This window comes from Aythya fuligula, chromosome 1, assembly GCF_009819795.1.
Source record: "Aythya fuligula isolate bAytFul2 chromosome 1, bAytFul2.pri, whole genome shotgun sequence".
NCBI lineage: Eukaryota > Metazoa > Chordata > Aves > Anseriformes > Anatidae > Aythya > Aythya fuligula.
Genome location: NC_045559.1, coordinates 110,439,262 through 110,454,505, shown reverse-complemented (window position 1 = coordinate 110,454,505; position 15,244 = coordinate 110,439,262). Strand labels below are relative to the sequence as shown.

The 15,244-nt window shown below is 38.3% G+C and overlaps 1 protein-coding gene across 2 annotated transcripts in view; it reads right to left on the bottom strand.

Annotated features, from left to right (window-relative positions):
- Positions 1-15,244, bottom strand: part of LOC116495620 (SAM domain-containing protein SAMSN-1-like) — a 105,722-nt gene that overhangs the window by 14,949 nt on the left and 75,529 nt on the right. For both annotated transcript variants that reach the window (XM_032198256.1, XM_032198264.1), the window contains 2 exons: positions 1,993-2,064; positions 1,259-1,414 (listed from right to left, as the gene is read on the bottom strand). In XM_032198256.1, coding sequence (XP_032054147.1) covers positions 1,259-1,414; positions 1,993-2,064 — 228 coding nt within the window. The remainder of the gene's footprint in view (positions 1-1,258; positions 1,415-1,992; positions 2,065-15,244) is intronic.

The following is a 15,244-nucleotide window of genomic DNA, read 5'->3' as shown; positions in this document are numbered from 1 at the left end:
AAGTGAAATAATGCTGAGCTTTCAAAAGAAGGAATTTCTTCAGCAGATTGCATCACATTCTCAATGTGCGTATTATCCTCTTGTACTTAGGACGTTACATCACATTTGCGGAAATGTTAATCATCCATCAGGTGACTGATGGATGTCAAGCAAATATGACACTGCATGTACGGAGACCCATACAGGTACATACAAGGCATAACACTAAAATGAAAGACTATATTGGTTTTCAGCAAGGACAGTGCTTGTTACACCAATCATCGGTATAAGCCATAGATTAATCAGTGGACCAATATCACTGGTCATCATCTATTGCAGGTATGAAGATCACACTATATGTGAGTCCATCCAGGTAATTCATTGAATTTCTTTCATGTGAATGGTTTCTGTTAATGTGCAGAAGATAAATGTTGAAATTATGAGTTTTCTTTCTCATAGTATAAAATTCATGGATTGCAACTTGCTGAATTTTAGCAAAAAATACAAATTAAGGTAAAAAAATAGGATTTCTTGTCTTTGACCTCCAAAACTGCGAAACTTTATGCTTATTAGCATGTTGGGAAGTTTCATGCTTATTTTTCCTAGTTATTTGATGTTGATACATGTATGAGATAGGATGCACACCAGCTAGATTTTTTAGAGATCCTTTTTCCTTATGTGTCTTAAAATTTGGAACTCAGTGACAAAAGATACTGACGAAACAGGGTTTACAGTGCTTAAAACAGATCATATGTTTTTTATATTTAATAAAGATAGCTTCACATAGTAGATAAAAGCAGATAAAACATATGAGTTGTCATGCTGTAGGATGCTGGCTGACCTCTACAAAATGGACTTCGGAAAAAAATCTTGTATTCAAAGATAAATTCTCCAATGAAGCGTTTTATACAGGCTGAGTATCAGACTGATGACTGGGTTCATCCAATACTCCCCTGTGTCCACATCAGGAGATGTTTTATGATACTTACACAAATTCTCCTTGATGACAAAGCAAAATTCGATGACGTAAAACTCCTAGGTCTAACTTGAGCCCTTACTGTGTGATGCTGTACTTGTTTATGTGCATGTGTGTGTACATTAGCATGCACATGAAAGAAAGCATACATATTAGAAGTTGTTTTAATTCAGGACTTTTAACCATGTTTTCATAGAATCTAATAACTGATAGCTGCTTGAAACAAGAACAGGAAAAAATGCACATAACATTGTTACTTCATATGCATTATCACCAAATACAAGATTCTTAAGCCGTGTTTACCATCTCCTCAGAGAGTGCCTTGATGTACTTTTTGCCCATCTTTTTCTTCATGGTAAGGGAAATGGCTCTCATCTTCTTACCCAGGCTTCTTCCATTACTTGCTGCTTTGGTTTGCACTGCATCTCCAACATCACTTACAGTCTCCAGTTCAGACACCTGATTTGAAATAAAAATGTAAGAAACAACTCACCAAGAAAATACAATTTGGTGCAGAGGAATGAGAATTACAGAATAATATTAAGGACACCAATGCAGTTAGGATGACAGAAGTTAGTCACAGCCATTTTCCTGGGGAATAGTATACCTAAAGAGGTTTGCAGCACACCCCTGCACTGCAAATGACAGAAAAAAAATAATCCATCTTTCTGGAATTGTTGTTTCCCTTTGTTTATTGGCCTTAATACAAACAATAGTTGAGGGGATTTATACAGGTTGCTTGAAAACAAAAATGACACATCTGTAGTCTGCATGCATGTGTTGGTTACTTCGGGAACACACCAAAACGAAGTGCACTTTTGCCTTTTTTGAAAACTTGCTTCTAATCTTCACACCAAAGTAAGAAAATTTAAGCATGATTCTGTTGTTCCTTTTGAGCAAGAACTCAATCATCCAGACAGATCCAGGTACACAAGACAAGTTCTCACCAGTGTAGAATTTATACAACAGTTACTCAATGTTTTTTGCATAACTGTTATGGGAAAGAGATCTGAAGAAAGTAAAAATTTGATACAAACCTCAGCAGAATCATCTGTCTTTGATACTGAGTGATGTCTGAAACGGTCAAAGCTTCCAAAACTACTTGTGCGCTGTAAAGAAAGAGAAGACAAACCTGGAATCACTGTTTTTTTTTTTTTTTTTTCTTTTTTTTTTTTTCTTTTTTTTTTCTTTTTTTTTTTCTTTCTGTTTTGAAGGCTTAAATACGGCTGTCAAGTCACCCATTTATATTAAAAAATCCTTTCAAGCTTTCAAGTCATTGGACCGTGAACTGCGGAAACAAAAAAATCCAGTGGAAACAAACGAGGAGGTGACTATATGGAAAACAAGTATTACTGTACTGCTGGAAACAGAAAAATCAATAAGAGAAACAATACCGCTTCAAATACAAATTAGATAATGGCTATGATTCAAGTTCTTTACATCAGTTTCACATAAATATACACAGATATCTGTGAATTACTTCTGGGTTAAATTGTTGTCTGTGTGTTTAGAAATAAAAAGCTATATACATAAGTATTGTGTGAGCCATAGAGTTGGTTATGATCGTGGAAACTTTTCAATTTTTATAGTTTACTTTCATGGCTGTGGAAACTGTCCAGGCTTCTTTACCAACAGGAATAGTCAAGGGCCACTGTGTAATGTGAATGCATTTTGTGCAAATTGTGTATGTTGTGGAGGAGTAACAGAATAATCAGGCAGGCCCCACAGTTTTGTTGATGACAAGTCAGAGATGCCTTTAAATCTGTTCCTAATATCAGACAGAATTTGGACATTTATCAACTATACAGAGTCCTTAAGGGCTTGTTTTTACATCTTCACCAGTACTCAATGCTAAGTCTGGAATTAATCCTTTTTTAAAAACTCTTTACCCTTACATACAAAACAAATGTATTTTAATGCAGTGTCCGGTTTCTTGAGTGGGGCTTACTATTATATACAATGCAATATCATCTCAGTTTGTTTCTAAGTGTTCAAAATCCCTCCTGGAGGAAAAGAAAAAACAGCTTTGAACTAAATAGCAAACCACAAACTCTTTGCACATCTTGAATGATTTAACAAGTGATTTCAGACTACCTGGTTACACACTTTTCTGGATTTATTCATCCATTACTTTGCCTACATGATTTCAACCAAACTGATTCCTTGCTCCATTGCTTATATTCCCCCCAGCCACATGAGCCTTCTTTTCCTCTTCCCCTGGTTTCTAACATGCCTGTCATGCCCCCTTCCTTTGGCATCTCCAGCTAACTCTTTTCACTGTTATCTGGGAAATCTGCAAGCCTGAAAAGGACCTGCTAGCTCCTTGCATTGCGCTATCATTTCAACTTTCACATCTTCTCTACCAGGTAAGGTAGTTTGAGAGGGTACTGAGGTGGATCATCCATTGGGTAAGAAAAGAGGAGGACAAAAGGGCTTGTTTAATAGCTGATCCAATTGCCCACTTTTGTGCTGCAGACATGGTAAATGCTGGTATAAACCTGCTTCCAGTGAAGCTAAGGGGAAATCTCTCCACAAATGTAAAAGGAGCAGAAGAACACAAACACTGAGTGCTTTAGGAAATGCTGCCCTTACAGTGCCTGTCCTCCAGGTCCCTATCCAGATGACTGGGTTAGTAATGCTGTTGAAGTGATGTGGTCTGAATTGCTGGAAGACCAGACCTTTTAGAGCTGATGCCTAAGTAAAAATTTCAGCTTTTGGGGTCTTGCTGAGTACTGATACAGTACTGTGCCTGCTCTGCCCCTCTGCCCACAGTCACCAAGATGTTGTTCACTGCCCTGTCTCCATACACTCTCCTTTCCTGGCAGTAGTTAGTCTTCTGAGAGACTCAGCACTAATGCTGCCATACTCCTGATGCAGTACAGGGTGACAAGTTGACATTCAGTCTTCACAGCTGTAGTCTGGTTTTAAGGAAGGAGTTCATCAAAATGATACTAGCTATGAGGATCACACACACACCTCCCCTGAGTATTTCCATCCGGGAAGAACCCCATCTTATTCTGTCCCTGCTCATAAATCATAAGGTTACTACACGTATTAGCTTCTTTATCACTTACACACAGTCACTTTTAAACTAAAAATAGTTTGCAGAGGGGAAAAAGTAAGACAAAGAAAAGCAACGAGAAGCCACGTGAAAATACTTTGTCTTAAGTCTCTATTTCTGAAGAAGAAAATTTGCCTCTCCTGGAACAGAACTGAAAACAAAAACTCCCCACTGTTTCATTTCCCTGTTTTTCCACCTACACTTATTTATTAACAACCCCCTGCATCCCCAGATAAATAAATAAATAATGTGGACATAGCAGTGGGAGAGGCCTGAGCACAACCAGATAGGAGAAGAAAGTGTGCCCACATTTTGGGTCCATGTTCTAACCATTGCAGCTTAAGAGAAAAAGAAATAACACTTTTTTTTTTTTTTTTTTTTTTTTTTTTTCACTTATATTTCTAGGCCTATCTCACCTGAAAAATATTTCCAGCCAAAGGTTATTTGAAGAAGCTGACCCAGATTTGTGAGTATTTTTGGACAAGTAAAATGACATTTACTATTCACTGAGGTGAAAAAAAAAAAAAGAAAAAAAAGAAAAAAAAAAAAAACCCAAAAAACAAAAAACCTGCACATCTCTGCTCTTAATTGATTGTAATCTCACAGAAAATCTCTGTTGGGTAAACATTGTGGTTTATTTGTTTATTTTTACCCTGTGAAGTTGAAAAAGACCATTTAGACTGTACACTTTAATTTTATCTAAAATTCCCATATAGAACTTTGCTATTAACTAGATGAAAAATATCCTGTGACAAGAGGTTAGCTCAATAGTATGATATAAAAACACAGCCCTAAGGATTATGGTTCTATTAGACAGGATTAACACCTTTCACTGGCTTGTCAACCCAGCCAAATGTGCCCTGAAGCATGGAGCGGGAGGCTGGGATTCACAGCAACGTTGGGAAGGTATAAAATAGTCTCACACAGTGATCTCTAAACATACACTGACCTTTCTGTTGCATTCAATCACTTGAAGATGTCTAGTAGGAATAACTGTATATTAAAGTGCAGATGTGCTGCAAATACTTTAAAAGGAACAAGAGGAAAAACATTGTTTATTGTTGGTCTTACCTATAAACAGCTTCAGCACAGGGAAATCAGTTATTCCTTTTTGACCCTTGAAACAACCTTATATTCTATGTGGCCAGAAGCCTTGGGCTATTTTGTAGTATACTTCAGTGTTGTTTCATCCCTATTAAATATTAATAAGGGTTACAGGATGATTTCCACTCTTCTAGATAATGGTCTTGTTGCACTGGAGAGTACTAAATAGGGCTGCTTCAGCACTTCTCTATACTAACTTTTTCCATTAAGTAATCAATAGCTACCACCTTTTAAAAATGTATTCAACCCCATTATACTGATAACAAAAGGCAGATTTAGGAGCAATGGGCTGCAGGGGAGCAGGACGATGACTTTCAGTAGTTTCAGTCACTGCATTAGTGTCAGGGAACACCTACCCTGTGAAGATATGGCCAGGCCTTTTTTCCAGTGGAGGGGAAGCTTTTAAAGTAAATGCAAAGCTACTAGGAGAAAATACACTGTTGACTTTTGATACCAGTGTTCAGCATCCTATAAGATTAAGTGATTTTGCTGGCTGGATTCATGGAAGAGCTACCAGTGGATATGTTAAGCAAATATTAATTTGCTCAGTAAAATCTAATGGAGGCATGGGCAGGGACCGAGGGAGAACACTTATTTCTCCACATAATGACCGATCAAATAATTTCTACAAGTCAATGCACTAATTTTTATCCTTTCCCCTCTGGTATACCTAATTAGCATAATGGAAAATGTCAAAGATGTTTCAATATTTTAAATCCTTCTTCAATCTTTTTCCTTATCTTCAGTCCCCTGAAATTTGGGAACTTTATTTAATCGTTTTTGAAGTGGTAAATAACATCTAATCACTATTTATCTTAATTTGGACAGTGTGCAGTTTGTGATCTGGTTTGTCTGCAAATAGACTATCATTTTCCCCTGAAAAGGGTATGGTATACAAATAGAAAAACAGCAGCAAAAAAAGGTGCTGCAAAACATATCTTTTTGTTATAAAACACCCTTCCATTATAGCGCATATCATCAAAAAGTCAGGTAGGTCTTACGATAAACTAGTCAGAGCTTCTCCATGTCTAAGGACAAACTCTGAGCCAAAACTGACAGCGGTCATCCTGCTAAATAATCATTCTTGGTGCTATTCATCTCTTATCTTCCTTTGGACAATTTAGAATGCTCAGAGATATCTATCCCTGCTGTGAGAAATTCTGGCTTATTACATTTTACTTCAAGTCCTATTCAAAATAGAATTTCAGTCCAGCATGATGCAATGGCTTTGTACTGACCCTTTTGCACAAGTAAATCTCTTCAAATTCATCCATGCATTTTCATTTTTAGCTTCCATTCAACCTTAGACTACCCAGATCTGTAGGCTGTGCAAGGGCAAATGCAGTCACTGAGTAACAAAAAGGGAGCTCAGTGTGTTGCCCAATTTCCTCTCCTGCCTTAGACACCTCTATTCTTCCCTCTCTGCTCAGAAGAAGCCACAGCAGCTCCCAAGACGACAGTCTGTGCTTGCTGCTTTGATCAATGGTGATAAGTGGAGCCCGCGATCTGATTCATTTCACCTGTTCTTAGCTGCTCCCAGTCCCTTCAGAATCAGGATACTGTGCTGGGAATGAAATAACAAACTACCAAAGTGGGGATGAATATAACCACTCTGTTAGCTTATCTTAATTCTTGCACAAATATTCAAAGAAAATTCTCTCCTACTTTCCCAGAAGGCAAGATAGTAAGTTTTAGCTTTTGGGTTGTTCTGTGTAAAACAACAACAACAAAACCCCCTTGCACTTCTGTATAAAGAATGAGTATTTGCATACATGATTCAGTAACTTAAAAGTGTAACAAAGAAGTAAAAAAAAAATAAAGGACATCACAACCTCCCTACCTCAGGGATTTTTCCTATTTACACATTAGTTACACATATAGAACATCTGACCACTAACCAAGCTATTAATATAACTTTATAGCCCACTGAAACATGGCCTAAACCTTGTACTTCACCAGTCAAAAGCAATAAAAAAGATACAGCTTGTTCTTGCTAACTCAAATAGGGCAATCTACTGAAATGGCACTTTTAACTGGCTTAAAAATGACTCTATAAAAGACTCCAGTTGTTAACTTGGCCCACTATTTGTGGTCTGCATGGAGGTGGGGAGTGAGGAGAGCAGGGTGGGCTTTGAGCAAGGCTCCTGCCTTGAAGCTTCAGAGCAAGCACCCTAATTTTAATGGCAGAAAATAACTAGAAACTAAGAGCTGTGTAAAATAACAAGTTTGTCATACTTAACACTCCCCCAGGTCAACGAACTTCACTCGTGGAAGTAAACTCCGAGCAGCCCTGTTATCAATGCCCCTGGCAGGCACCAGCCCCAAGCCAATGGTGACATACAGCAGGCGGTGCAGCCAGGGACCTGACCCAAGGACACCCAGTGCAGGGCAGAGAGCCAGGGGCCACTGCCATTACAGCAGAGTAAGCAAGGGTGCAGGGCTCCACAGGGTGGGGGCCCGTTTCTGCAAACTTTCCTTGGGAATAGGCACTAACAATATCTGTCCTGCAGCTGAGTTTTACAAAAGATATGAGCAGGGATGGGAGGGGATACAACTCTTCTTTGAATTCTGTTTACCACTGTAGAACTTGGATCCTTGCAATCAGTGTTTGGAGTCTGTGACTGGGGATATAGATTTTTTTTTTTTTTCTAGCCTTTTTTTCTTAACTTGGAAAAGGAGATAAAGCAACTAACTGCTCAAGTCAGTTGCTTGGTCAGTGAGTGACAGCATTCAACACCTTGTGGGGTGGGAACTTTTACAGGAGATAGAGAAAATGTACATTTTAAACAGCACTATTGCTGCCCAGTTGTTGCAGAGCACTCCCACCCCCCCCCAGTGAGAAAAGGCTCCCAGTGCTCTTCTGGCAACCTGGCCAAGTCTGGGAGCATGCATGCAGGTTTTGGCAATAATTATGTAATTAAGACTTTATTATTTATATGACATTTAATTAAAAGTGACTTTCAGTGGCACACAAAACCATGAAAAGAAAATGACTTTAAAAGAAGGTTAAGGATGTGTGACAAACTCAGAGGAGCTATGAAAATGACAGCTAAGGACTTGGCATGATGTGCACCTCTACTGCACTGTTATCCTTTTATATCCTTCACTTACACATGGGCAGAAACACTGAGGGACAAGCTTGGAAATCCACCCTCCACAAAACAGTGACCACAGTGAAGGGGAGTGTTATGTGAGCAAAGACTGGTTAAACACTGCATAAGCATTGGAGGCTTTGGTCTTTAATCCCTTAAATAACAACATCTTTTCTTTCCCGAACCTTCCTCCTCCTGAACCACAGCAATTCGCATACAAATTCTTGTATTTTACAAATGAATTGCCTTGTTTCAATTAAAGTCCTTTCTCTACTTCCTTATACAGCATGATATTATTAATGCTGGGTGTTATCCTGGCCCTGACCTTGCAGGGCTCAGTCGGATTTCTCTTGTGAGAGAAATTACGTTGTTCTGCAGGACGGGCTTTAAGAGAAGATGAAAATATGTGCACAAAAAGGTGAGCCAAGAAGAATGAAGTGCCTGAGGAGTCAGTTTTGCAGGGAGCTCTGAGCCCATCCTGCACACATAGAGTGGAATAGGCTGCTTGGTCTGCGTCCCCTCCCAGAGGAGGCAGAGTTCTCCTCTGTGTGGTTATTGTGGGCAGCAAGGACCCCCACCGCCACATCATGCTGTACAAAGACCACAGGTGGAACAGCGCAGGGATCCACAGCATGTCTGAGGACTTTGCTGTCCTCTTCTGCATGGCTGAGAAGTGGCTGCAGCCGCCGATGGCCAGCCCTGCAGCACAGTGGGAGGGATGATGCTTTGGTTGGAGCCTCTGTGACTTGGCTGTCGTACCACAGCCGTATGAGATCCCTTGCAAGGGTCATTTCGGTGGCATCAGGAGACTCCTTGCCTGTCTTGCACTTCATTCAAGCACAGTGTGGGAGCTGGTCCTGCTCCTATGGGAGTCACCGTGAATGAAATGCAGCTGCTATATTCCTTGCTAGGCAGAGGCACATTTTGAGCAGAAGATATTCCTTCAGATGACCTTCCAAAGGGAAACAAGATTAAAAAGTAACCTCTAAGTCACGGTTAAATCTGACTGTCTCAAAAGCTCGTTTGGTTTTTTGAAGAGTAAGCAAACTTTAGAAAACCCTTGTACAAGTTTTACTGCAGTCCTGCAGCCTTATCCTTGACAACAGGTAATGACCAACAATAAGCTAATTCTAAGAAACTTGGGGGGGAGGGAGGGAAGAGAGGGAGTTAGTTTTTATTACTTTTAAATGAGTGTTTGATACATCATGTTGGTTCCTCTGATTAATGTTCACAGCAAACTCAGCCATTGGAGTTGTAATGTTTCTGCAAGCTTCCCTACAGCAAAGCTTAGCCATTAATTCAGTGGCATATGTCAGCTCAGCAGAGCAAGGTCACTCTTCTCTTTCAAGGGGAACCTTTTTAGAAATAATAAAACTGACAGAAAGTTCTTTTTTGCATGCTTTATGTCACCTGAGGTTGAGTGCTGCAGTTAATATCACAGAGCTTATAAACATTCCCATCTTCAGCAGTCTCCAACCCCACTGGGCTCTTGGAACCTAAACTTTTTTTTTTTTTTTTAAGTAATATAGTGACAGCTTTATGTGGGGCAGATATACTGTATGTAATCCTAAATGAGTAAAAAATGAGTAAAAAATTGAACAAATCTTTTCTTAGGCTCTTTAGAGGAGAAATTTTGGAAGTCAATAAGAGACTGCTGATAATGCAGTATGGATTTAGGATGTTAGTGCTTAGAGGAAAAAAAAATAAAGACTTTGATAATTTGTCTCCGTGGATTCTTGTACCTTTGGCTAAAGGGTGGAGAGGAGAGGGGGGAACATGACACAGTTAAAATGTTACTGGTCCACCTTGTTTCCATTTCACTGTTAACTAATACTGCAGGCTGGAAATCTGTGTAGGCATGTAATGTAAAGGAGAACGCAAAGTTAATTGATGTATTTATGGAATCATTTCAAAGTTGCAAGTAAATAGAAATGTGTTAGTCATCTGTTATGACAACTAATCGCAACTGAATGGAACTGGAACTTATTTATCGGAATACAAATATTACAAAGCATGATAAACAAACTTACTGCTGGAGAATAAGATCCAAACAATAGGTCAATTTCCTCCCCTCATTATCTCCCTTCAGACATCCTGACTGCACTTGATTAATGAATCCATAGTGAGATTAGCTGAAATTGCCTTAATGGAGATGCAATGCAGTGGAGAAGCAAAATTTAGTGTGGTATCTATCATCAGTCATTGTGAATTTTAGTGTTTCATCAAATCTATATATCCATTTATTTACATTATTTTTATCTTGGAGAACAATAAAAATCAAACAAAAGACTATACTCATTACAGTGGGTTAACTTTTGGCTCCTTTAAAATGATGACCAGTGTCACCATGCTTTTTTTCCTTCATATATCCTCCCTTGTCAGAAAGCTGAGCTCCAGTGTTGGCTTATTGCCATCAAATGGCCAAAGTTATCTTAATTATCCAGTTGAAGAAAACATACTTTGCATTTCATTGCAGCCTTGCAAGCTTCAAAACCCAGACATACTTGTTTGCACAAAATATGCATGGGAATCCTAAATGTTTGTTAGAAATTTGAGTATAAATAAATACATAAAATGAGCTTCTTGTTTTGGACCAGTTGAAATAAAGTTTCCAATTCAGAGTTTCCTACTGATTTAGGAACGTGTAAGAATACATCTTAGTGTACGTGACATGGTATGTGAGATTCTGGGCTTTCTTTGTAGCGTAAGTCCTATCACTGCAATCCTGGGGTGGTGGTGGGGATGAGAATAAATCTAGTTCTCCGAAGACAAGATAGCATCCTGATTCTGTTCAGGTCATTTTTATATCAGAAAGGAACAAATACAATCCACAGCTCAGCGCAGGTACTGGATATGGCAAATGGTACCCATCTAGTATCATCAATTCCCCTTTCTCTGTTTGATTATCTCTGTGGCAGTGGGGTTACTATGACCACAGCTCAGTGGAAGACTAAGATTTCATTTCACGAAAAACAAATTCACTAGACATTTGGATTGTATTTTCTTTCAGATGCCTGACAAAATTGAGGCTAAGCTCTTACAACCACCAGAAAAATGGTGCATAATTGAGAGACACAAATGAGATGATGCTATCAAGGAACACGTAGCAATGAAAGGTTTGAGGAGTTATATGAAGCCCCAAAACAAGGCCATACTCAAAATCCTTCTCAAATCTGGCCTATGGCTGCAAAGAAGATCGCATTATCTACAAGGTTTTAAACTTTCATGAATAGCAGGAACATATTTGCTTCTACCATTCCTTCAGATACTATCCAAAATCCCAAACACATAGTTTTCAAGCATTTTCTCCAGGTAGGCACAATGACCAAGAGACTCTCACTAATCAAACAAATATAAACTCTATTAGAGAGACAGGAAGAAAGTCATGGAAGTACCCCAACAGGCTATATCAGAAGAGCTTTGCCATGTACTTGGGGTTAGAGCTGGATGACTGCTGTACCATCATCAGTTATTATATGCACTCACTACACAAGCTTTGAGCTTTTCATCCGTCAGTGAACCATGTCCCCTTTTCAGTTCTGTGAAGCACTTTTTAGACTTAACATATGATCTTTAAAAGGAGGCAGACAGAAAGAGGAATGAGAGAAATACAGTGCAGCTGTGGAGAATGAAACCAATTCATGAGCAGTAATGCTCAACATCAGCTTTGCTGAGGTGAAGGCAGCCGAGAGTCAAGCTTTGTAAACTCATTCAGCTGCATTGGTTACTTTGTCATCTCTTCTTTACACATCTGCACTTGGCTGTGCTGTTGCTACGTGAAGCTGATTTCTTTATCTTGTTACTGCAGGCTGACAGTGACAAAGCTCCATCTTGATCTTAAACATAAAGGCAGAGGGAAAACATGAAATTACACCACAGTTTTTCTATGCTTTCTAGTTGAATGGCAGTCCTGCAGTGCTTCTGTTTTCCCTGAAGAAGCCATCAGAAACCCTGCAGAAAATCTTAAACCCAAGTACTCAAGTATTTCACTAACCCCAAGTATCATTTACCTTTCAACATGCCTGAAAGAACAGCAAACTTACCACACATTCTGAATGAGGTCAACATGACCAAGAAGAGGAACTCACTACTTCCTAAAATTCTCAGTAAGTAATTGTTTAGCATCCCGTGAAAAACAAGGACAGATATGTCAGGTTACTTGGTTGTTCTTGTGAAGAAGATAAAAGAGATGAAGGTATGAAAGGGTAAGAAAAGAACTAAAACTTCATCCATAAGACATAATGACACAAAACGTTAGATGGATAATAAAATCTTTGTCCCAGAGAAGGGCTTTCTTTTTGGCTTAAATGCTGGATGATGGCTAGGAATAACAGACCCTTTGCAGTTGATGTTCAGCATACCAGAAAGATGCCTGTAGATGTTAGAACTAGTAACTAAGCAGCATAAAGTCTGTGTACAAGTGAAATCACCATGCAGCTTTCTGTGTATCCTTGGAATAAACATGCAGAGATATACTGGAAAAAAAGTTGCAGTATGATGCATAATACATGCAGAAAAAAGAAGCAGCTTTTTTTTTTTTTTTTTTAAAGAAGCAGCTTTGTGGAAGTAGTTCAAAATCTCCAGATTTCTCTCAGGGCTGGAATTTCAACCTCAAGTTTGGAAAAAAGAAAAAAAGTAAGATGATGCTCTTCCGCTATGTAAGCAAAATAAAGTATAAACACCTAGAAAGGTAAGAACATGCAAATATAGAAAAGATTTCCCTTGGGAAAAAGATAGGTGGTCATTCATCATCCTCTGGAATATTATCACACATGCACACAGACTCCTTCATCTGATGTATGAAACAAAGTTTTCCATTACAATGGATTAAAGGACACATGACTTGCTAAATATTCAGAGCATATATAACCTCTAGCCTGTTGCTGAGCAGAAAAATGTCTAGAGCAAAACCACAGACCTTGATAATTTGTGGAAGTAAGTGAAACTGCTTCTAACAACTGAAGTAATCCTGCTGTCTCTGTTACAAGCTTTCAGAAGATAAAGCTTACAGGATATTGGGACTACAGAGGCCCAGAAGACTTCTCTTTTCATTTCCTGGTGTGGGTTTTGCTAGGGATTTCAGCCCAACACAGCAAGAGGTTCATTCTTCTGGCTAAAGTATTTGTAGCCACCCAAAAACTGCTTATACCTGCCAGCGACAGATTTATAAATTCAGTCTGGATTTATATATAATACAGATTACTGGAAAGATATTGAAACCTCCAAAGAACTTTAGGCCACATCCTCTGCCCTGCCCCTACACAGATACTGCTTTTTACAAACAATGACCTGGCCAGTGTTTGATTTAAGAGTATTTTGGGTTTCCTAGAAACACAGTATTGAAGTTGAATGCTTTATAAAGCTAGTTAAAGAATCAGAAGGCAACTAATGCTGATTTATATCACCTTGGTATTTGTGTTACAGTACTTATCAGAGAGTACAGTTATAACTGTTGTGGTTGATAATCAGATTTCCAGAAATGGCTGGAGAATGTAGTTCAGACATATTTCTTGAAATGTCCTTGCTTGCTTAGAAAAACAAAGAAAGAATTGCACTGGTTTTGTTTGTTTGTTTTTAAATTTAAGCAAAATTCACATTAATGTGAAAATATTCCCCTCAGAAAATTTGTTTTAGAATATTTTGTTATCTAAGGGCTTAAGCCTGGGTAGCAAAGGTAAATCAAGTAAGGGAATAAATAAGAAATGGCCTGAATTTTAAATATTTTATTTTAGTTTATTTTATTTTAGTTTAGTTTAACATGCAAGCTAGTCAAGAGTTGTGTGAGTCCTCATGATCCTTTGTATTGTTCTGAGCATCAGAATGTGGAGTCTGGATATCTTAACAGCCTCGTGGCAAAGGGGAGGAGAAAGATAGTTGTTCCTTCAAAACAAAGACCCTGGACCCTTACTTACTCTCTGGTGAGAAAACAAAATTCCAGAAATTTCAAAATCTTATTTTGAAAGAGATATACTATCATATAAGTTAGGAAACAGTCTGAAAACAAACAAACAAACAAAAAAACACAAGCAAACAAACGAAAAAAACACTTTATGGACCTGCTGTAGACCAAAGGAAAAATAAAATTTTGGCTGATAATCAGTATTTAGAAACAAGATGTTGATATGAAAAAGGAAGAAAAATAACAGAGATAAGAGGAGCAGTAATATGATTGCAGAACTTTCCACTTACACAAGAAAAATACCCCAGGGTTAACTCTAACCCTGTTCAATTTTTTTACGAAGTCTCAGGGAGACAGGAAACACCTTCTGACGTGTCACCTGCAATCCCTTTTTTCCTCATCTGCACATACATGATTATTACTAGTATGATTTTTTCTTTCTCTGAACCCTTCCTTGATAAAAGCCCACAGGTATTTCCACTGTGAACCAGATTCTCAAAACTACTTCCCAGATGTCATCTGTTTCTGCTTATTTAACAGAGTTCAAATGGATTTTGACAAACAGTGTTTCTTCAAGAGGCAATGGAGTAAAGACCTTTAATGACAGAACTATGTGTCATCTTTGCCTACGAGCATAAATTTGCACAGCGGGCAGTATGGTGAAAACAGCTTATCATCAACTCATCACCTCTCATCACTGTTAGAATGAAATGCAAATGGAAATGAACATCACTTCAGTCATGGCTGTGAAAATTAGCATCTGTGACATTAGCAGTGGCTCATTTCTTATACACTCAAAATTTCAGGGAGAAAGAAAGAATTTAAAACTTGCTATTTTCAGAACTCTACCAGTCTACCTTTGAAATAAAATTAAACCCCTCAGCTTTACCCACTCAAGAATAAATCCTAGTTAATATTCATTAGCAATGCACAATCTCTTCACTGCAGATCTTGTCCTACAGAAGATGTAATTGTCTTGAATCTTTTTTTTTTTTTTTTTTCCCTTTAGGTTTGCTGTACCTATTTTCTATTTTATTTTTTTCAGTAAATATTCCACATTAGACTGCACAAGCCACTGTCTAAGAAAAGTGGAGCACCAAAAAACTTGCTTGTAACATCTGTCTGCACTAAAG